The 20,558-nt window shown below is 48.7% G+C and overlaps 7 protein-coding genes across 7 annotated transcripts; 4 read left to right on the top strand and 3 right to left on the bottom strand.

Annotated features, from left to right (window-relative positions):
* Window positions 1–3,312: 3,312 nt before the first annotated feature.
* Window positions 3,313–5,183, bottom strand: LACBIDRAFT_307300 (uncharacterized protein; the record flags this gene model as incomplete). The annotated part of the gene is made up of 10 exons (XM_001885855.1): window positions 3,313–3,451; window positions 3,507–3,813; window positions 3,869–4,136; window positions 4,191–4,287; window positions 4,342–4,487; window positions 4,537–4,561; window positions 4,612–4,639; window positions 4,702–4,915; window positions 4,977–5,048; window positions 5,109–5,183. 10 exons carry the CDS (start codon window positions 5,181–5,183, stop codon window positions 3,313–3,315), a joined length of 1,371 nt encoding a protein of 456 aa, XP_001885890.1.
* Window positions 5,184–6,248: 1,065 nt separating this feature from the next.
* On the bottom strand, window positions 6,249–8,864 carry LACBIDRAFT_253376 (xanthine/uracil permease; the record flags this gene model as incomplete). The annotated part of the gene is made up of 17 exons (XM_001885854.1): window positions 6,249–6,456; window positions 6,518–6,598; window positions 6,659–6,800; window positions 6,863–7,029; window positions 7,079–7,088; window positions 7,145–7,197; window positions 7,302–7,517; window positions 7,573–7,654; window positions 7,708–7,779; window positions 7,838–7,851; window positions 7,908–8,015; window positions 8,113–8,192; window positions 8,264–8,485; window positions 8,537–8,554; window positions 8,612–8,641; window positions 8,699–8,779; window positions 8,835–8,864. 17 exons carry the CDS (start codon window positions 8,862–8,864, stop codon window positions 6,249–6,251), a joined length of 1,614 nt encoding a protein of 537 aa, XP_001885889.1.
* A 543-nt stretch (window positions 8,865–9,407) lies between these two features.
* On the top strand, window positions 9,408–10,993 carry LACBIDRAFT_331563 (uncharacterized protein; the record flags this gene model as incomplete). Its single annotated transcript, XM_001885940.1, has 8 exons — window positions 9,408–9,466; window positions 9,542–9,878; window positions 9,915–9,964; window positions 9,996–10,066; window positions 10,129–10,226; window positions 10,472–10,561; window positions 10,712–10,751; window positions 10,917–10,993. The coding sequence occupies 8 exons, from the start codon at window positions 9,408–9,410 to the stop codon at window positions 10,991–10,993; spliced, it is 822 nt and encodes a 273-aa protein (XP_001885975.1).
* Window positions 10,994–11,511: 518 nt separating this feature from the next.
* On the top strand, window positions 11,512–12,140 carry LACBIDRAFT_307296 (uncharacterized protein). The gene is made up of 4 exons (XM_001885939.1): window positions 11,512–11,678; window positions 11,747–11,804; window positions 11,865–11,976; window positions 12,052–12,140. The coding sequence occupies exons 3-4, from the start codon at window positions 11,878–11,880 to the stop codon at window positions 12,100–12,102; spliced, it is 150 nt and encodes a 49-aa protein (XP_001885974.1). The 5' UTR covers window positions 11,512–11,678; window positions 11,747–11,804; window positions 11,865–11,877; the 3' UTR covers window positions 12,103–12,140.
* Window positions 12,141–12,271: 131 nt separating this feature from the next.
* EPL16201 (polycomb enhancer protein) lies at window positions 12,272–15,473 on the top strand (the record flags this gene model as incomplete). Its single annotated transcript, XM_001885938.1, has 6 exons — window positions 12,272–12,454; window positions 12,557–13,300; window positions 13,355–13,677; window positions 13,729–13,891; window positions 13,948–14,336; window positions 14,387–15,473. 6 exons carry the CDS (start codon window positions 12,272–12,274, stop codon window positions 15,471–15,473), a joined length of 2,889 nt encoding a protein of 962 aa, XP_001885973.1.
* A 1,504-nt stretch (window positions 15,474–16,977) lies between these two features.
* On the top strand, window positions 16,978–18,020 carry LACBIDRAFT_307294 (uncharacterized protein; the record flags this gene model as incomplete). Its single annotated transcript, XM_001885937.1, has 5 exons — window positions 16,978–17,143; window positions 17,192–17,304; window positions 17,360–17,457; window positions 17,508–17,740; window positions 17,791–18,020. The coding sequence occupies 5 exons, from the start codon at window positions 16,978–16,980 to the stop codon at window positions 18,018–18,020; spliced, it is 840 nt and encodes a 279-aa protein (XP_001885972.1).
* Window positions 18,021–18,467: 447 nt separating this feature from the next.
* Window positions 18,468–20,206, bottom strand: LACBIDRAFT_295254 (uncharacterized protein; the record flags this gene model as incomplete). Its single annotated transcript, XM_001885853.1, has 1 exon — window positions 18,468–20,206. Exon 1 carries the CDS (start codon window positions 19,866–19,868, stop codon window positions 18,468–18,470), a length of 1,401 nt encoding a protein of 466 aa, XP_001885888.1. The 5' UTR covers window positions 19,869–20,206.
* Window positions 20,207–20,558: the final 352 nt, after the last annotated feature.

Genomic DNA, 20,558 nt, shown 5'->3' with positions numbered 1-20,558 from the left:
TAATATAATAAACGACATCGGTCTTTGAGAAAACTCTCACGGGGGGTAAGTGAGCGTTCTGATTGGCTGATCACTCATCAGCACTCAGCGCTCAGCGCCCAGCGATCACACTCAGCTCATCATGGATTGCCGCCTCGCCGCCTTCTGTTGCGCCTTGACAGAGCCCATGTTTTACTGCACCCTTCATGCTCAAATGTTCCAACCTTCAACGTCCAATCTTCAAACAGCTAAGAATGTTTAGGCCACTCAAAATTGAAAGTGACTTAGTTCGGATGGCCGAGCTGTCATGTTTTCCAGGGATTTCTACAATTTTCTGAGCCATCAGTGGGATGCGGCACCTTCACCATCGTCCGCCAGAGCCAGACCCTTGGCTTCACTGTCTACTCCATTTTTCGTAGCAATTTCGTAGTCCCTCCTTTCATCATATGTGCGCCTACTTAGTTATGAGAGCTTCCTCGGTACTGACCAGAAACTTCCTAGGTCGCAAAATATGCTCAACACAGTAGTCATATCAAATTGAACAGCAATTGGAATGTAGTTAATTCCTCTCAGCCCTCAAAACAACTGCCAGGACTTCCAGATTGATCCCTGCCAATGTGCTTACGTTCACCGGTTCACAAGGAGTCTGAAACTTTCAAACTCGATGTCGAACATTACATCTTCGCCTTCAGAGACTTGAACAATTCAAACTCCAAACCCACTGGCATCAAACCTATCGCATCGTTTACTTGCGAATTTTCGTCACGCTACCAGAATCGCAAGAGACCTGTGCCTTTTGATCGTCGATATGTCTCCATTTCTGGCTTCCTCACAAACGTTATGCATAAACCAAATTCTGAAGACATCGTTGAGTGTTTTACGGTCTCAATTGATCATATTGCATTCTTGGGGCAGCAAGGTACTTCTCAAGGGGGTGTCGGGATCATAATCCCGGACCGGGGGCCGGTTGGTTGGTTGGGCCATCAGGTCGTTAAAAAAAATTTGGAAGCTCAAAAATTTTGGCCCAAAAACATTATGGGTGGCCTTGCTGGTGCAAAAATTATACATGATAGATACTAGAAAGCCAATAGATAACCTCAAGATGTGCTCAATGCCTCAGGACGTGCCAAAAAGCACCACTGAGACTGCATAAGACAATATTAATATCGGACCATTGATAACTTCTCTTAGTGTGGCAACCGTTACAGCAAGGAAACATGAGGTCGGTGCGAAAAATGAAAATGTAAGGTTGTCGATTGGAGGATTGCTTTTGTGGATTCCGAGCAGAGCTGACCACTGGCAATGTGATCCAGTGGGATGTGAAACTGTGTGGTCAATTGGTAAACCCACTTTCTGTTAGGGTTTCAACGTAAAACGTGCTTACATCTTCATGTCAAAGCATTCTGATATCACCTCATTTGTATTTATATTGTGCAGGTGCCCATGCATTGGGTCTGCAATGCATGTTCAACGTCGAGAGGCCCAAGGACAGGAAGACGACGTCACAACGGTGACGTCATATTTCCTAAAATAGACACGTGCCTGATTACGTTGGGTGGTTGGTTCAGCCCAGCGCTCACTACCAAAAAAATCGACCCTAGGTCTTTTTTTTTTATCCCGACACCCCCTTGGTACTTCTACAGCTATTCCGAATACATTGGATAGTAAGTGCTATTTACCCGCCCAATTTTCCGGTCTCATTGATGTTCTTGTGATGTTCCCTTAGGTCCCTATCAGACGCCGCGTCGTGGAAAAAGCCTGATCGACTACAAATGTGCCAGTAGTCCATCTACACCAATTACAACTACCATCGTTTCACCAGTTTCACCTACCATGCCAGCCACTCCGACTCCAGCTCAAGGCCCTCCTTGGAAGCACCAACGCGTCGAAGCAGATCAATCCTCTGACTCGAACTCAGGTGATATATATGTGCCAGAGGAATGACCTGGACGTTTTTTGTAAACTTAGATTATGCAATGTCAAAGATTCATTTGCCTATATTCAGACGGAGTCTGACTCCGTGCGAAGCACGGGTAACATGCTAGTGTATATAAAATGTACGACAATGTTGATACTAACCTATGACTAAACTCACCTCCCATTTGATGTCAAGGGAAGGCTGGCGTGAAAATTACAGACGTGTGACACACGTCTGACTGACGTCTGACTTCGTATGATTTTTCTTGACTTCGCTTTTTACTGAGCGTCACGCGTCACATCGGCTGAACAGTTGGTTGAAATACCACAGTACCACCTAGAAAAAAGCCACTTTTCTTCTCCCAATGCCATGAAACCATCCAGGGTAATTAGCTCAAAACTTTCTACATCGTAATAGTCTATGTCCCGGCTGTCTCCTCCAGGTGAATATGCCATCTTTTCATGGTAAATAAGTACCCGATTCACCCGCAGCAGAATGATGTTTCTGTAGAGCCCCAACAGACCCGACGGTCGCGTGAGCTTCAATGGTCTGTGAGCCACCAGACGCGATGCGGCATTACCTTCAATGGTGCCCGAAGATGGCCCGAAGCGGGATATTGTCATAACTGATGTTGAACGTGTTTACACTAGTGGAAGGCGGCAGCAACGGCGTCTAGCTCGTTCTTGTCATAAAGGTATCCCTCGGTCGTCTTTCGTTGCTCCAATGTGGTGCCTTGAACGAAGTCCACAACGATATGCGCCTGGTGCTTGCGAGCGAAGATCAGGTAAACGTCGGGGATGCAGACGACGCTCGCAGGGTTGCTGTTCACGATCTTTGCTACATAAGCCTGTGTACGGGCTTCTGATATTATGACAGCAGCGTGGCAAAATTTGACCCAGAATCGAGGCTTGCCTGCGACTGAGATGCAAGCGCCATACAATCTGTAAGGAGCTTTACTGCACGCATCAAACATTTCGTGATGGGTTGGGAGCTCCACGGGGATGTTAGCTGAATACCAGATCTTGTCGTCTGTCACGACTCCTAGAACGCACGTAGGTGGAGGCACAGTGGCGAAGGGACTCGGGAATGAGTCAAGCAGCAGAAAAAGTGTGGAACATGAAAGTGATGGTCGCTGATCAAAATTTAGAAGAACCGACATGCTGTCCTAATTAGGTAGGCCCCATCGATTCGACCGCCTCAGCAACCAACCAGCAACCTCAGCATTCATTGCAAAATAATTGCTACCTTTTGCCTTCTAAAGACTACATATCCTCTTTCGCAAATTTATTTTCAATATAACGAGTACAAATACAATTTCAGGTTGTCCAACTTCCGAAAACGAGTCAGTGGGAAGAAACGGCCATCGAAAAAGTCTGCTGGGAGTTCGAATCACTGGGCTTAAAGTCGACTAAGCCTCACTGTACATAAACTTCCGTTCCTGCCGCCCAAGTGGCATTCGGCGTATAGTTCAAGGCAGACTTCATTCGTTTCTGGACCGTAACATGAAAATTCGGATGTGGTTCCAGAATATGTCGCCTCTTTCCTCGATGGGTACTAAACAGAGTTATATTACTTCGAATATCTACACTGAGTATAAGTAAACACGTACCGAAACTTCGAATGCCAAACTCCCTGTGCATCCTGCCATTTAAACTGTAGAAGCAAGTATTCCACTATCCACCACATCTTGTTTTTCACAAGGTCATCGTTAATGTGCTGCAGGCAATCAATATCGTCGAGTTCCCGCTCTGCACGCCCAATGGGTTCGGGGGAGACGTCAATCCCCGCTTGAGCAAGGGCGGCAGGATCGAAAACCACCCCACATCCCGACGCGATTACTTCGCTGACCATCCATCGCAAACTAATATTGGCGAGAGATTGATGTGTGCTGTTCGGAACGGCCCCTCCTCCGACGTCTAGGACCGCAGTTCAACAAATCTATGTTAATTTAAAAGCCACAAAAGTCCTCACCACTGTGACACCCTGCGAACCAGACTTCCAGGACATCGGCTAATATCACGTGCTCCTCCAGTACGGGTGCAATTGCCTTTCCTGTGCCCAATGTGTCTCCGAAAGATGCTTGACGTTGTCCCTCGTCTGGGGTAGAGGATCCAGGAGCCGCGGAGGTCAAATCTCCGGTAGCTTCCGGACCAGTTTTCGGATGCTGGTTTCCGGACCATTCAGATGCTTCGGTAGGTCCAGGTCGGTGAAATAAATTTGGCTGGAATTTGGCACGGTGCTTTGGTAAAAGTGAGCGAAGGGTTTACGCGGCCAGGGAAAAAAAATCACTTGCCTCATCAAGCGACAGCGCATGTCGGAAAATCTTAATACTCCTGTTTGCCTTGCTGAAAGGGAGCTCCCCACCGAAGCCGATGCTTGCGACTGTATCCCTTACATTATTTTTTGGTTAGCCCGTAACAGAGATTTTTAAAAAAAAGGCGTACCAAACGCCGAGGAACTCAATGTTAACATGTTGACAGTACGTCTGCTTGAAACCCGCACAAAGCTCTGTTCCAGCCGGATCGGTACGTTTGTAAAACTTATACGCAAAAGGCATCTGGGAATCGTTGTCTCGAGGGAGGAGTCCAATCTATTTGTAAACATTAATTCAAATTAATTTTGACGTCAACATTAAAAACCTTGTACAAGAAGCCAGACAACGCCCTGAAAGATGTACATTGTTGAGAAGTTCAATGAGGTTGTTAAGAACATACCTCGCAGTATAAGCGCCCCTAGAAAACCCTGTAGTCAACAGATATTAGAAATATGCAGAGAAAACGGGCCATTGGAAGCTCGCTGCACACCAAACAGGCAAATCTTATCCCCAAAACGATAATTCTGCATGATAAATCTGTAGCCATCAAGGACATGGGCGTCGAGATGCCTGAAAAAGTCAAGTTTACGCGTTGATGCTTCTCGACCTGTGACATACCAGGCAAATACAAGGTCCAAAACCTTTGCGCCCCACTCAAAAAGAGGAGACACCACGCCCGGCTTGAACCATGTGCCTATTCCCGCCTTGAGGAGAGCGAAATGTGAGCGGTATCTGCTTATGAACGTTTCGTCTTGTTAGCGTTACCTGGTAATAGCACAGTTGCTCGGCAGGGTCACCCTTCTTCAACAATGTGAATAACTTGACTACGTTAGTGTTCTACATCAAAAAAGGGTAAATCAGTTTTTCAAGAACAAGAGAAGGAATGCGAGCACTCACATTTTCATCGTACTTGTTCGAAGTCCCGTCGAAGCATAAAACAAGTGTGCGTGGTTGTCTTGCGGGATTCGCCATCCTATGCGAAGCCAGGAGGTGGAAGAGAGATCCAGAGGGGGGTAAGTGGGGAGTCACAAGAACGAGATATATATATTCTTCTCATCCATCTCATCTTGAATCGCGCCCACTGTCACTTTCATAAATGTTTTGGCAAGCCAATGTCTCTCCTGGGAAGACGCTGAACAAAGAAGCGCCAGTTCCACATAGGACCTTATGACCACCTACAGTTGCCCCATATGATATATCTAATCTTGACATGAGAACAATTTAGAAGGTGATGTCCAGTTTGAGGTTGTGGCGCAGGGTATAAAAACCTTACATCATATGCCTTTCCCTGCTCCCGACCATCCCGCCAACCTTAGCGGTGGCTACCAGTCGCATGCTTAAGCCGAGGAATCCAGATGTGCGATGTAAATTTTAGAGCGTGGCACGGTGGTCCAAGCCGATCACCAATCGGTAGAATCATCTCACAGAATACACTAGCAGATCTTGAGCAGATCCTGGCACGACGCCGCGTCGACGCGATGTGGAAAATCACATTGACCCCGAGAGCCTATCGTGGACTTGCTGCCGTTACTGTATGTAGAATTCGACGAGGCCAGACTGGGCCAGACTGTGCTGATGAGGAATGGCAGTGTTGGCATTGTCGTCGTTGCAATAGAATGTGGCCTGATAGGCTTATCGATTTCTTATCTCATTTGTTGGGCTGTCGGAGTCGAGTATGCTACGTGTGTAGCATCCTTGCAAGAGAGTCATTAAATACACTAGGTGGATATCCCTCATTGTCGTTCCCGCTACGGTCCCAGATATATAGAATGCATTCCAAGTAACAAAAGCCTAGTTTATAAGTTCTACATGAGCGAGTAGTGGTCAGCAAAGCAAGATAAGACCCATAGCAAAGAAAGAAAACATGGCTGTGACAGAAGAAACAGTCGTCATTCAACAACCTCACTCAAGCTTGGCAGGACCCTTCTCCGACTCCCCTGCACTACTATGCACATCATCAGTCGACTTCTCATCTTCAACCTCTTCAGCTGGTGGCGGAGCGCGTCCAACAAGCTTGAGCCTATTCACGAAGAAAGCTCACATGAACGACCATTCACAGGGTAAGAGGAGAATGGGGGGTACGTACATCCAATATGGCACGATACCTCCAGGGGGTATAACCCACTCTTCCGAGTTCTCGATGTTGTGAGGTACGAGTCGCCCTCTGGAGAGTTTTGAGATTACTAGAGGGATGGCGTTGAGGAGGATGTAGGAGAGTATTCCTGCTATGACGCCGTATGCGATGCTTTGGGGTTGGTTGTGTTATTGATCATGGCATACAAAAGGCGGAGAGGGGGGAGACGTACTTGTATGTCAGGGGAATGATGAGGATCGTGAGGAAAGCGGGTACAGCGTCACCGATGTAGTCCCATTTGATCTCCATGACGCTGTTCATTACCGTCGGTTAGCCATGAGACTTTGCAATGTGGACTTGAGATAGAACGAACTTGCGAATCATCATAGACCCAACAATGACCAGCGCCCCACCAGTAGCCCATGATGGGATAGAAGCAAAGATGGGGGCGAAGAACACAGAGACAAAAAACGCAAGTCCTGTGAACATGGCTGTGATACCCGTCTTGCCGCCCTCTGTCACACCATCAAGTCAGCCTACGCATCCTACAATTCGAAAAGATGGGAGGGGGGCTTACCACTGATACCAGTGGCGCTCTCGATGTATGCCGTGACGGGGCTTGTCCCCATAAGCGCACCCATGCTGATGGAGAAGGCGTCCACACAGTATGCAATAGTTGAGTTCTCGAAGTCGAGTGTCACGGGATCACGCAGACCCGCGAACTTCGCCATGGCGTAGAGAGTCCTGGTAAGGGTTAGTTGCGGATTGGAGTTGGGAAGTGGGGTGTGTTTACCCGGTGGTATCTGACAAAGGGGTTAGGAAGTACTTAGGTGGAGAGAGAGAGGATGACGAGACTAACCCAAGATATCCACGTAGAGGAAGGTAATCAACGCGTACCAGACCTTGCCTTTGCTAGTTAAGACCATTAGCCAGGACTGGATGAATCAAGCTACAAAACATCTTACTTATAGTGATACTGTCGCAGAACACCAATCAGCTCCATCGCCCACCCGAACAAAAAGAACAAACTCACATCAATGACATTCCCAACTTTATCGAGCGGCTGGAACGCGACGACTTGTTTGAAATAATCGAACATGGCATCGCCCGCCGCCGTATGTGGGAAGTACGTCACTGGGGTAGGGCGGGGCCAGGAGATGATGGACGTTAAGAAGATGCCCATGAGGATGGCTCCGCGGACGCGGTACATCATGAGGATGAGTGTGAAGAACCTGAAGGTAAAGGTTAGTGTTGAATTGGACAAATGTGGAAGGGATGAAGACGAACCCGCCGGTGAAGATCCCTAACCACATTGTTGGACTCCGGAGGACGCCGCGAGCGCAGTAGTGCGGGAGGTTCTCCATGAAGTCTTGAGGAAAATATTGTGAGCATTTGGCGTTTAGTGTGCATGATGGTTCTTACTTTCAGGTTTGCATCCTCCTAAACCGACGAGGTTGACTGTATCGCCGCCAATAACTCCCAAGCCATTCGGGGCTGTATCAGAGAGAGGGGTCAGGAAAGTTAATGACGGGAAAGCCGGGGGTTAACCGACATAAACCAATGAACCTGGACAAAGTGAAGATGTAAGATAGTGCTCTTACGAGGAGGCATGTGTGCCTTACGCGATAAAGAGCCCGATACCAGCGCCAACGGCGAGCACGAGGGATTGTGGCATAATCCGTGCGAGCCATTGCCGGAGGCCGAGCAGAGATAAGATGATAAATAACCACCTGGAGATATGATTTGTGATCAGTAAGGATAACTCGGTAACTCGGAGTGAGGTGTGTGTGTGTGTGTGATCGGAGAGCGAGGGATAAGAATACATACCCTTCCAGGAACACAGCAGATAACGCCTCGCGATAAGTGATAATGCCACTACCGTGGAACCCGACGACGGAGTAGGCGAACTGGATTTAGAAGGGCCTTATCAATCAGCAAAGGGGAGAAAGGGGGGCCGATCGCGAATGAACAGACGAACGTATGCGTTGAGACCTAGCCCCGGCGCTAGTCCCACTGGTAAGTTCGCTAAGAGTCCCATGAGGAAGCTGGAGAGGGCGGCGATGGCGGCGGTTGTGGTTATGAGGTTTTGCCGGATTTCGTTGACGCAGGTGAGGTAGTTCTGGTCGTTGAGGCATAGGTCTGTCGTGGGGCAGACGCAGGTCCCACCGGTGTCAGATAGGATGGATGCGTTAACTGATATCTGTGGGGGGTATGAGGTTGAGTTTTTATAAGGAGGCGAAGAAGGACTTACGATGTAAGCCATCGCAGCCTATATATTATTGGTACGTTCAACCAATGTAAATGGATTGAATGTCAAAAGACCCACCCATGTCGTTAATCCTGCTCGGATTTCAGTCTATCAGAGTGATGCGTTGAGTTCCATCGTTGAGGCCGATCAGAAGGACGGTCCTACCGTAAACCGAGACCCAATACGCTCTTTCGGCACTCCAGAGCCCTCCAACTTGAACCACCTCCCAAAGAAAGATCTCGCGACCTATCCAACGCCTGTAAGGTGACGAAAACTCTCCAAGCCGCTTTCAGTTACTCACCGCATTATTGAGCTTATCGACGATGCCCATGGACGCGAAAAGGGCGCTTGCTCACAAGAGCAAGGTTGTGAGATAGTACTGGGAAAGTGTGGAGACGAATTAAGCTTCCAGGTGATGTGTGGAGATAGCATTTTGAGGATGGGAGTTCGATCTTGACTGTGAAATCTGGCGAGAAAATTTTGATGTTGGGAGTTAGAGTTGTGTCAGGAACGATCGTACTTGGCACACATCCCCACGTGGAACCCTTCCTCTTCGCTTGTTCTGGGTTTCTCTGAAAATATGTTCAAGCTTGGTTCAACTCAGTGGGCCAGAGAAAAGGAGATTGGTGCACCTCTCACCGTTACCCTTGGTAGAAAGTCGACTGATTCATATATCTCAAGCGTTATAAAAAGTACTTGCCTCAAATTGGCAAACTTCAAACTGGCGGCCTTCAACGCGAATGGAAGGATCACGGCCACGGCCTAACCTCGGGTGACCCCCAAGTTCAAATCTGATCACCGCATGCATAACATGCTGACGGGAACCTAACTACTAACTACAACCGCTACGCCCAAGCGCCCGCCGTATCATCCAATGGCCTCGATAGTTGAACCTGCCCTGCGCGATAAGCTTGCTCTGATAACGGGTTGCACGTAAGTCTTTAGCCACCGATTGACGTTCTTCACCTACAAACCTGGACCTGATGATAACTTGAACCGCATGCGCAGCGGCGGAATCGGATGGGCAAGCGCTCTCTCCCTAGCGCGCCTCGGATGCTCCATCGCAGTGCACTACAACTCGGCCGCAGAAAAAGCCACAGAGCTAATCTCCCAACTCCAAGCGCTGCCAGGCATCAAAGCCGCTGCGTTCAAAGCGGACTTGTCAGACTATGATAACGTGCGCAGGTTGCATCGGGAGGTTGTGGCGACGCTGGGACATCCTGATATCTTGTTCAATAATTCGGGGAGCACGGGTAGGATGATTGGGCCGCTGGGGGATATTGAGAGTATCACTGTTGATGAGTTTGAGGAAATTTGGAGGCTTAATACTGGTTCCAGCTTTTTGGTGTGTGATATCTGTTCAATCTAATCGATTCTGAAGGCCCTGATGGTTGTAGTTGACGCAACTATGCCTCCCCAACATGGTCGCCAGTAAGTATGGAAGGATCGTTTTTAATTCTAGGTACGAATTCTACCAGAACTTCAATAATGAAATTTTCAACGATGTCCTACCCCCTATTAGCGTGGCCGCAGGTATGTAGAACCTCTCACCTGTTTCCTCGATAGCCCGAGGTAGTTAAATGAATCTTGTACAGGCACCGGAGGTGTTGTCGGACCCCACTATGCTTCCTCCAAATCCGCACTGCACGGTCTCTTGCACTGGATCGCAATGAGATATGCAAAGGACGGAATAGTAAGGCTTATTTATTTCTAAAGCTCAAATTAACGAGCGGGAGAGCAGACGTGTAACGCCGTTGCGCCTGGGTTAATTACCGGTTGGTTTACCTCTCCAATTACACCAACTGCGAGTGCAACTCACCGACATCTCATAAAGATACCAATATGTTTTCTAACCCTTCAGAAGAGCTAAAGGTATCCCATAACCTATAACCAATCAACCACTGACCTCACTCACATATGTATGGTGACTTGCAACAGAGCAGGATCCCCATCGCCCGATTCGGAGTTCCGGATGAAGTTGCGTCGATTGTTGTGCTGCTGGTCACTAATTCCTATATGACCAACAAGGTACGTGTTTTTGAACATTGATGACTCGTGATTGAGGTGTTGAGGGCACTTAGATTCTGGTTGCGGATGGAGGGATCACTCCGAGCGCGTTTTGAGATTTATGGTGAAGATGTAGCTTGGCAAATTTTGTACTGACGAAAGTGCTCTAAGGTATATTGGGAAGAAATATACAAGTTCAAATCGGACTATAGTAAGTGGACAGAACATCTTAGGATCAGGATATAAAAGCCCAACTGGCAATTCCACCTCTGTCGCATTCAAAGTAGCGTCGGAAAACATGTGGATTTTTTCAGCTACCTCATCAATCGTGCATACCGTACACCCAGGAGTTTCAAGAAACTGTTCGATTTTCCAGTCGGAGTGACGAAAAAGCGAATTTCTTCCCAGATTCTAGATCGCAAGACCTTGAATCCTAGAGAGATGAGACCATAGCGGAAGTGGAGGCGTCAATGTGCATTCGACGGCGAATTATCCTTGGCAGAAGAAATCCGTGACACTTGGGAACATTGTTGAGCGAATAACATCCATTCCAGCCTTGAAGAAAACGCAGGCCGACTTCATTGCTGACCATAAATAACTGGAAAGGGGCTCTAGTGAAACTTGAGATCTTGAGACAGTCGTTTCAGAAATAGGGGGCACGTACACTTCGGCAAAATTCCTGCTTTCGCTGGCCGTCTTCTGGGATGGCTGATCAGAGAAAAATCGCGGAGACTTGTGATGTGGTCTCGCGGCGCGTCGTTCTCATCCTTCTAATCGGTATTTGAACATTCAGGAGGTGTGTTGTAGACTTTCCCTTGTCGAGTCCTTTTTCCAGGAAAGTTCAAAAGTTTAAATTATTGACGGTCCGATCGGTAACTTCCGTGCACGTGGTGTGTGGCTGAACTCCGACTCCCGAGGACCCTTGTCCTTCTGTCTGCAATGATCCTGCTGCCCCGACCTATGCCCTCTCGCCTGTTCTTCGCTGCCTCCTGTAGGTGAACTCACGCCTGTAGCCTAAGATGCATTTTTAGGCTGCATTGCGATGCGGGATGGTCTATCGGATCTCTTGGAAGGTGGTGGGCTTTGAGGGACTGTTTCTGCGTCTAGACATGGTTGGGCAAGGGTTGATATAACAGAGGTATGTCTCTCTCTTCCTCTATCTTCAACTTGGGTGCTTTCCTAACCTCTTGTTCTTCTTGCTTGCAGGCTGCATGACGGTTTGAGGGTGTTACGTTCTCTCGATACTGGGTAGTGGGCACTTTCGGTGAGTCTGTTTTCCATCATCTTTTATGGGTTTCCTTCTAATAAGCATACGTCTCTGTAGATCTGACATTGAAATGTCTCCACGCTGCTTGGTACTAGACACCAGCACACTTTCCTTGGACGGATGTGGTGTCCTTCCTAAGACCCACTCCGGCTACTCCTTTTGTCAATCTGTGAGTTCCACCGGATTCTCCGTCTTCCCGGGCATGTCTAACGATTTCGGATTTCTCTGGTCACTGATATATTAGAGCCCTCCTCCTCACCCCCTTCGCAGCATATATGAGTCCGTAGTACTGTAGCCCTGAGCCTTTGTGTGTTTGGCTTTGTGAGTGGCATCATCGGTGATTTAGTAAGCCGCCGGGCCGTTGTTGAGGATCGCAACACTCACGCGGTGACAATTACAACGACGGGTATTGTCCCCCTCGGTCCCCATTATTTTCCTTCTGTTGCCTGTCGACTTGCCATGACATGCCTCGCAATCCGCACTCCGGCGCTTCCACTCTCAGAAACCGCAATCGCATTACAAACAAGACTCGCCTCAAGATCCAGTATGGCAACATCGAAGCTGACGCCCTGTTCATTCCCGACGAGGACGATGAAAAGGATCGTCTCACCAATCTCGTCGCTGGAGTCGATGCGGAGGACGCCAATGTGAGTCTAACTCCACCTTGTTTCAGTGCCACGTCAGCATTTTTTCGTGGCTGTGCGTTCCATGGAATGATGACACATCAGCTGACACATGTCATCAATTAGGAACACCACTTGCAAGAAGTCCTGTCTGGCAGCAACGGTGTTGGCCGACACGCAACGCGCGACGCGCCTGCTGCTACGCAGCAAGCGTTTATTCCAACCCCAGACTCGACCGGCATTGTCGACAACTATGATCAACTATACCCCAACACCGCGTGGAAAGATCCCAAGACTTACATTTTCTCGTCTTCGACTGTCGAAGAGAATGTTAAGTGGGGTCTTTCCGGTGGATTCAATTACAATATGGATGAACGCGACAAGGAGTGGCTCGACAAGCACAACGAGTCTGCGCGTGGCGAGGGTACAAGCGCCCAAGGATCTGTTTCTTCAGCCTCCAATGCGCGAACGTCACCTCGAACATCCAAGGGTAAAGGCAAAGAGCCAGAAAATCAAGATGCTGGTGGTGTGATTTCTGAGGATCTGTTTGAGGTCGTGATGGGGTTGTTCGAGAAGATAACGACGGAGCGGACGGAGTACCTGCATCATGTTTGTCTCCTCTGTTACTTTCATTTTCCTACGACTAACTTCGAGCTTCAGGGTCTGGAGACGGGAATGGAGTTCCCAGCTTTCTCTGAGTACCAGGAATTTTTCGGCTCAGCTATTCCGCCTTCAACATTCTCGTCGGGGATATTGCCTTCGTTGCTGCCCCCGCCAGCATCTATGCTACGAGTTGCGGAAGCCGTCTACTTTTACTGGAGAGAACGCCGCATCGAACGCGGTGGTCATAGAATCATTCCAGTTCTAAATGTTCGTTTATTGCGTATCTATCAGTTTCAATTTTCTGACGTGCTTCCCTCACAGTTCGACGAATCGGACACGCTGAACGAATCGTACATCTGCTTTCGGCGACGCGAGACTAAGGCTGTGCGCAAGACTCGAGCGTCCCAAGCTACTCCAACGGACAAGCTTGCACGATTACATGCAGAGCTTGCATACCCTCTCGAGCTTGCCAATGCAATCCTACTTCGTGAAACACAGAGAATTCAATGTCAGGCCGAAGCACAGAACGTCTGGTCTCTGAGGCGAAGGCTTGTTGACCTCAAACGAGAAAATCCTGCTCTTGGTGACAAGGCAGACGAGGAGTTTCTTGTGGAGAAGGAGCGGCCCAAGAAGTTTCCCAGCTCGTACGTTTCTGCCTCTGACATTACTCGTGTTCCTTATTCCGTTTGTTATAGCCGTATACCGAACCTCAAAATCAGGACGGGCGAATCCTTGACTCCAGCCCGTGGAGAAGTATCAATTAAACCCTCAGAGCGCATCGCCAAGATTCGCGACCACCTAGATGCCGCACTTGACCGTCAAATCGAGGTTGACCATCATTGGGAAGATCAAGTCGACGTATGTGTTGATTTATATTGTGGTACCTGACATGTAGCTAACGGACTTGCCCACAGAATCCTTACCAGGCGCCTCTGGTTCCCTACGCTTCTAGACTGTTCAAATACATTCCACCTTCAGATACCCATGTTGGGCTTGGTGAAACTGAGGATGAGGATAAACCACATTCTAGACAGGCACGTTCCATTCGTATGCGTTATGGGCGAGGTGGTCGCGTCCACATCGACCGCCGAGACTTCAACACAAGGTCCATCTGCATGAAACGAAAACGATCGGCTCTGCTCCCATCTGACGACGAGATGGACGTTGAGGAAGATGATGAGGAGTCGGAGAGGAAACGAAGGCTAGAGGAGCGCTGGAAATTCGACCTCGATGACGTTCCAGCCGTTGGCCCACGCGGAGCGGACGAGGAAAACAGAATTTTGATCGATGATTATGATTTCCCGTAGGTTGCCTTATTTCAGTCTGTCGCTGTCGCTGATTTTGCTTGATTAGATACCTGAGTCATCGGATGACCTTGATGAACGATGCGGACCACCACAATATGCTAACCGATCCATCACTGGTTGTACAAGCTCCGGATGGTCGTCAGCAGTTGGTTGTTCCATTCCGACTAGGCGGACCACCCACCCTTGTTCGCCGTGACCAGAATGGTGTCCTGCGCGCGTATCACCCCCTGATTAATGGCGGTATTCCAAGTGGTGCCATGTCGTCACCGACTGGAGTTAGTAGCATCAAGAAGATGCCCCCGCCAAGTGCTATCCCGCAGATGCGGATTTCTTCCAACGGTGGCATGCGTCCTCCCTCCACAACACCAAACCATCAGGCTAATGGTTCCGTGCTTCCATCCCCCCATTCTCTTCCTGTACCCCATCACTCAAGCGCCAGCCGTGCTGCCATCTCCATGCCGCACGTCGATCTTTCGAATCCTGATTCTACCCCAATTCCCATCCAAGTTGACCAAACCAAGAAAGAGGATGTCGATGTTACTATAAAACCACCTGCAACATCACCTTCGCCTACGAGACTGCCCGCTCATGGTCAAAACCATGCCGGTCTCGCGGTTCCAACCAACGGCTTCCATTTGACCCCCATGTCAAGCCACGCTGCCGCCGCTCTCGCCACGGTGCAACGAGCTTCGCAGCAAGAGCGTGGTCTTACGATGCAGCAGCTGCAGGAGCTCAAGACGGTTTTTTCTAACCTCCCACCAGCCGATCAGTTAGCGATGTTGCAGGCCAATAACTCTCGGGCGGTCCTGGGGAACGTGCCCATGCCCAACGGCAACAACGTTAACGTCAGCGTGAATGGCATGACGAATGGAAGCAGCCACATGCAGCAATTAGCAGCAGGCGGGCACATGAACCTCAAGTTGCCTGTTAGCCGGCAGATGCAGGTGAATGGGCAGCAGATTGCAGGGGTGAATAAGCCTGGGGTTAATGGCCAAACGGCCGCGATTCCGACGAATTCAGCGTCCCCACCTATTCAGGCCGCACCATCCCCTTCTCGGGCCGCGAGTATGACTATGACGTCTCCGTCGTTGCAGCATCAGCAACCGGCTGGGAATACCCAAGGCAGTTATTAGATTTGTTATGGTCTCATCTATGCCTATGCCGTTTTGGCCTACCGCGGATGCGTATGAAGATGCGAAATGTTGGGCCACTGTATATGAATGCGCGAATTACTGCGCCCACTTTATCCCGCGCCAACACCAACACCGAACTTTATCCCTCCCTCCCTCGACTCTCAGACCAGTCAGTGGCGAAGCCCGACAAACTTTGGTCCCTCCAACTTCAAATGCATACATCGATTATCAGTACCCTCCCAACTCCGTTTAGTACTAGTAGATATCTTTCTCCTTCGAATCGCTCCGTCTTTTTTACGTTGTCCTGTATTTTATTCATTCTTTTTTTTGCACATATCCAGCTTTCAGTTTTGAGGCGATGCACTTTGTGTTTGTTCAGATTTTAAACTCAAGGCTTCATCTTGCCAACTCTTCGAATTCACCTCCCACAAACCTTCAACCAAATCATGTTCTTGTTCACAATCAACGTCTTCTTTGCATCTCTTCATTCACGATAATGAATCTACATCACTGAAAATTGCATCCTTCCACCCATGAGCCCCAATCTGAACATATCTCCGCCTGGCAGACGTGTCAAAGTTTATAATTGAAACGTATAATAATACCCTTTCGATGTGAGTTCCCGGTCTTGGTGTTTTTTTTATAACCTCTTCTTTTTCTTTAAGTAGCTCGAGATCAGGCTGGGTGTTTAATTCTTGGTCTAAATTGCAACACCTTTTCTCATAGGTTCTCATGAAATTTACATTTTCTCACCGCGGCGAGGCCTTCTTGATGATGATGCGATCTCTCCTGAGGGAACACGCGTCGGAGATATTTCCGTTTCGTATGATCGATAACGTGTATTTGCCAGAGGTGCTGCGAGGACGCTTTAGTGTGCAAGGCACACCCATATACAAAAGGACCGCGACTTGATGTCAACCGAACGTTTGACTTTCTTCCGTCATTTGGAACCGCGTTATGGCTAACTTTGAAACATCGGTATCATTGATTATGGAATGCCGACCGCTGTCCACGGCCCACCCTGCCTGCTCTCCTCTGGCTGACTTGACAGTGTGCCCCTTTTTTTCCCTTCGCGGCATGCCAATTGATGCTCCACATCTCAAACTATTACTTTCTCGCACGTCTACTCTTCGTTTTCACATATCCTGCCGCCGATTTATTATTTTTAGTTGCAGGCACACCTCAATTATCGACGTTGCTCCGAGTCCGAGTCTTTTATTACCCCCAGGGCCCAGTGGAGGCGGCGTGTGTAATACTAGACCCGACGATTTGAGGAAGGCGGTACTATTATCGTCCAACAAATCGATCGACTTTCACAACTATCACCGGGACTTTCATCTGCCAGCATGACCCTGCTTGTTAGAGGCGACTCGTCACTCAAATAATGATTTCTTCGATATCTCGGCGAAATCTCGCCGCGCACTTACCACACCTCGAAATATAAGAAAAGGCGTCTGATACCGAATTATTGTTGGACTGTTGAGAAACGTACCACAGCCCAGAGATGCGTGTGGCGATTTTTAGATGCGCCATTCTTTCGTCTTTGGTCTCCTTGGTGGTCGCCTTCAATCCTTTCTCGCCGCGCGATATCGACAACGACGTGTGCGGCGAGATAAACGAGGTTCTCTACGTCCCAAGCTATGGGAAAAGTGTTGCCAGTGGAACTATTAGTGCGTTTCTCGGGTTCATCTATCTTTTCAATTTTAACTCGTTTCTAGATGCTTGCATCTGCCTCTCTACGATTCCTACGTTTATTGCGACCAACTCGGCGGCTATCTCGGGAACTGCATTGGCAGGAAAAGATTACGTGACTGCTGAGATCACAGCCATGGTCAGTCCAAGCGCTCGAGTTCAGGGAGCTTTGGATTTATCTTGAGAGGATTTAGCTCTACCGTTGTGGAAACATCAAGCAATGTACCTATCCCCCTCGCTCCGTTCCCCAGTGTCAATCCAAAAATCCCTGCGGCTTCACATGCAAAGATGGGTCAGCATACCTCATTGCGAAACTTAACGTAATTTCTAATCGTTTATTAGCTACACCCCGTCCCCAAGCAATTATCCTACGCAATGCGTCTGTAAATCCCCTCACAAAGTTTGCAATGGGATCTGTGGCAACTATAGTGCTTGCCCTACTGGGTCCTATAGCAAGCGTAATGTTCCCAATGCGAAGCGTCGGTCATGCCCAACAGGACTCAAAGCATGCGGCATTCTAGGAAGAAGCGCCAAGTCTTGGGAGTGCATTGACACGCAGAGTGATCTAGAGAGCTGTATGTCCCCCTCATTAACTTTGACTGACTCCAATCTTACTCGCTATCAGGCGGAGGTTGTGCTGTTCCTCTGCTCCACGGCCTCTCTACTCCTGATGGCGAGGACTGCGCCGCCATCGCTGGCGTCTCCGACGTCTCTTGTGTCAATGGCCAGTGCAGCATACACCGTTGTATGCCAGGTTATAAACTTGACGCCTTGAGCAAATCTTGCGTCTACTCGGAAGACGAAGATCCCGCCCTCCTTGCGGCTCAATATGGACTTGACTATGTTTCCTTGTGATGGATGCATTTACGCATATACACGTTTTTATCTGATTTTTTGGACTTGAATTTTAATTGACACTCAAAAAATTATTCGGACACCTACCTACGCATGAGTAGAATAAATTACGATGACACATAGATGCTATACAGCGACGACGACGCGGTGTCGCCTCGTCGATACAGTACGGGAATGAAACATTCGGAGTAATGTTACGAAAAGTAAAGCGTGTTGTTCGGATCTCAGTATCTATGGAATTCTATCAACGTTCTATAAACGCGACGACATCAGGGATTCCAGAATTCAACTATGAAGACTGAACTGGCTTGTCTGGATTTATGGGTAATAGGTGCCTCCAAAGAGCGGCCGCGCCAATTAATAAGGGCCCGACAGAAGCCCAGAAGAATTTCAAACTTGTTTCAAACAGACCATAATGAAAACTGTCTAAAAGCTTTCTCGTTCAAACTAAAACGAAGTTTCAATCAGTGATATGAGCAGGAGGAAGCGGATGAATGCCCACCACAAGTCCGGTTCAGTAAGCAGCCTAAGCAATGACACAGCGCTATCGACCAATGTTCGAAGCTCTTCCACCTCCGAGCGACTTCCGCTGGAACACAGCATAGCATCTACCCATCGTAGGCGGTTCGGATTAGATGTAGAAGATGGTGAAGAGGTGGTTTCATTTCGTGCTCGAGCGATTCTAATTAAATCCTGGACCTGCAGGTCTGTTTCCAGGTGAAGGACCATCAAAGAGGTACAAAGCCAGCCTCCACCGACCGACTCAGCGCCCTTAGAAGATTCAAGCGCTCTGAAGAGATTCCTCTCCTCTCCGCCAGGAGGTAACTCTGCCGCGTTCCCAACTGTATCGTCCACAATGATTAGGCGCACTAAATTCGGGAGCCGAGAAAGAAATCGAATTAGAAATGGGACGTCGGCCAGCTGTAAACACTCGACCAATTTTAAGGTGTGAAGATTTGCTGGAAGGTAATTGGAGTGAGACCACTGCGAAAAGAAAGAAGCCAGTGCTAAGGATGGTGATTCATTCTGCGAATTCCGTGACCGATGCGGTCGGTACTGGTGATCCACAAAGAGGGTCTGGAGGGATGTCGCAGATATAGCACAAAGAAGGGGAGAGACGTAGCATGATCGTACGAGCTCGAGAGTAAGTAATTCTCGGAGGTAAACCGTTTTTTGGTTCAATGGCACGCTCTGGAAATGTCGAATAGATTCTATAATCAATGTATTCACTGCTGGAATGCGGGATAAGCAGTCGATAGTTGAGGTGAGGTGAACCTGGTCATCGTGTCGGGGATTTACTTTAAGCCTAAAGAATTTGATGGAGGAGGAAAGGAAAGGTAATATCCATTCTTTAGAAAGGGCGGTAGCGGTGAATGTGTGAAGTTTAGGAGGTTGGCGAAACTCTGTCAGGTCACCAAAAAAATCTGTCGCGGGATCTGTGGAGGGGAAACTCCGGGAAAGGTGGAGCGACCCTAATGATGAGCGCATGTCCGACCAGCGGCATTGCAGGAGGGTATTTGTGTGTACCACCGCGCTGACCCAGTTACGTGAGAGGCTTGTCAATCTCCTGACCTCCCACGCAACGGGTGGAGGCAACACAGATGGGGGAATAGAAACCGTTAGAGGTGCGGCTTTGGCTTTGGTGATTTGTAGGCCGAGGGTATATGGATACCGGGCTCTTTTGTCCAGGATATTGATAATGCCCCAAAGCGATGGCGTGCTAATGACGATCTCGTTCCAGGCCCTGCAGACGAGGCAGATTCGTGGCAGAAAATCGATTCCCCAAGCAAGCACCCCGATCTCGAAGATGGTAGCGTAAACAGCTGAAGGCACCTGCTGGAAGTCCATAGAGTTGGAACCGGAAAGAGGGGAAGGAGCGATTTTTTTCTGGATTGCAAGTTCTCTTGTTGATTAAAATACCAGCTCAACGGGAGAGTTCTTCGGGACCGCCGTCGCAAGCTTTGAGTGCGATTTGACTTGGTAGAGTCCACTCAAGTCAGACGGCTAGCGACGAGCCGATGACGCTCGTAGAAGAAGATGCCCGATTTCGGAGCCGCAAAGAGTTTGAGAGGTTCAGGCTGGCCCGTTGACGGACGTCGAGGTTCAGACTTGGTTCAGACCAAGCTGAGCGAGAGCCAAGAACGTCGAGTCAACTGCCAAGTTTTATGGCACATGTTCGACACATGCTAACAACGATGCCTCTGTGGCTGTGAACTTGGGGATGATCATGAGCGCTTGAGCACTCCAAATTTCAAATTATTTTGGGAAGATTCGAAAGACTCATTCGAATACAGCATAACAACCACGCAAACCCGGTGAAAAAAGATGGAGGAGGTAGCATGTAAGGGAGTAATCAGGAATCATGCAACCCACATGATAGCTTGCAATCGAAAGCAGGCTAAAGAATTCGAATATCCAGTAATGAAATGCAAGAACCAGCGAAATCTTTGAAGGTCTTTGTCTTCAAGGATTTTCAGCCTTCAAGATCGGAGGGACATTCGGTTTCGATTCTCTCTCAACGGACGTCGAGAACGCGAG

The sequence above is a fragment of the Laccaria bicolor genome, genomic scaffold (assembly GCF_000143565.1).
Source record: "Laccaria bicolor S238N-H82 LACBIscaffold_34 genomic scaffold, whole genome shotgun sequence".
NCBI classification, from domain to species: domain Eukaryota; kingdom Fungi; phylum Basidiomycota; class Agaricomycetes; order Agaricales; family Hydnangiaceae; genus Laccaria; species Laccaria bicolor.
Note: the sequence above shows the minus strand (reverse complement) of the source record. Positions and strands in the feature narration are given on the sequence as shown.

Coding starts and splice junctions, on each gene's coding strand:
- LACBIDRAFT_307296 (XM_001885939.1), top strand. CDS start 11,878: ATGTCTCCACGCTGCTTGGTACTAGACACCAGCACACTTTCCTTGGAC. Junction 11,977..12,051: donor GCTACTCCTTTTGTCAATCT/GTGAGTTCCACC, acceptor CTGATATATTAG/AGCCCTCCTCCTCACCCCCT.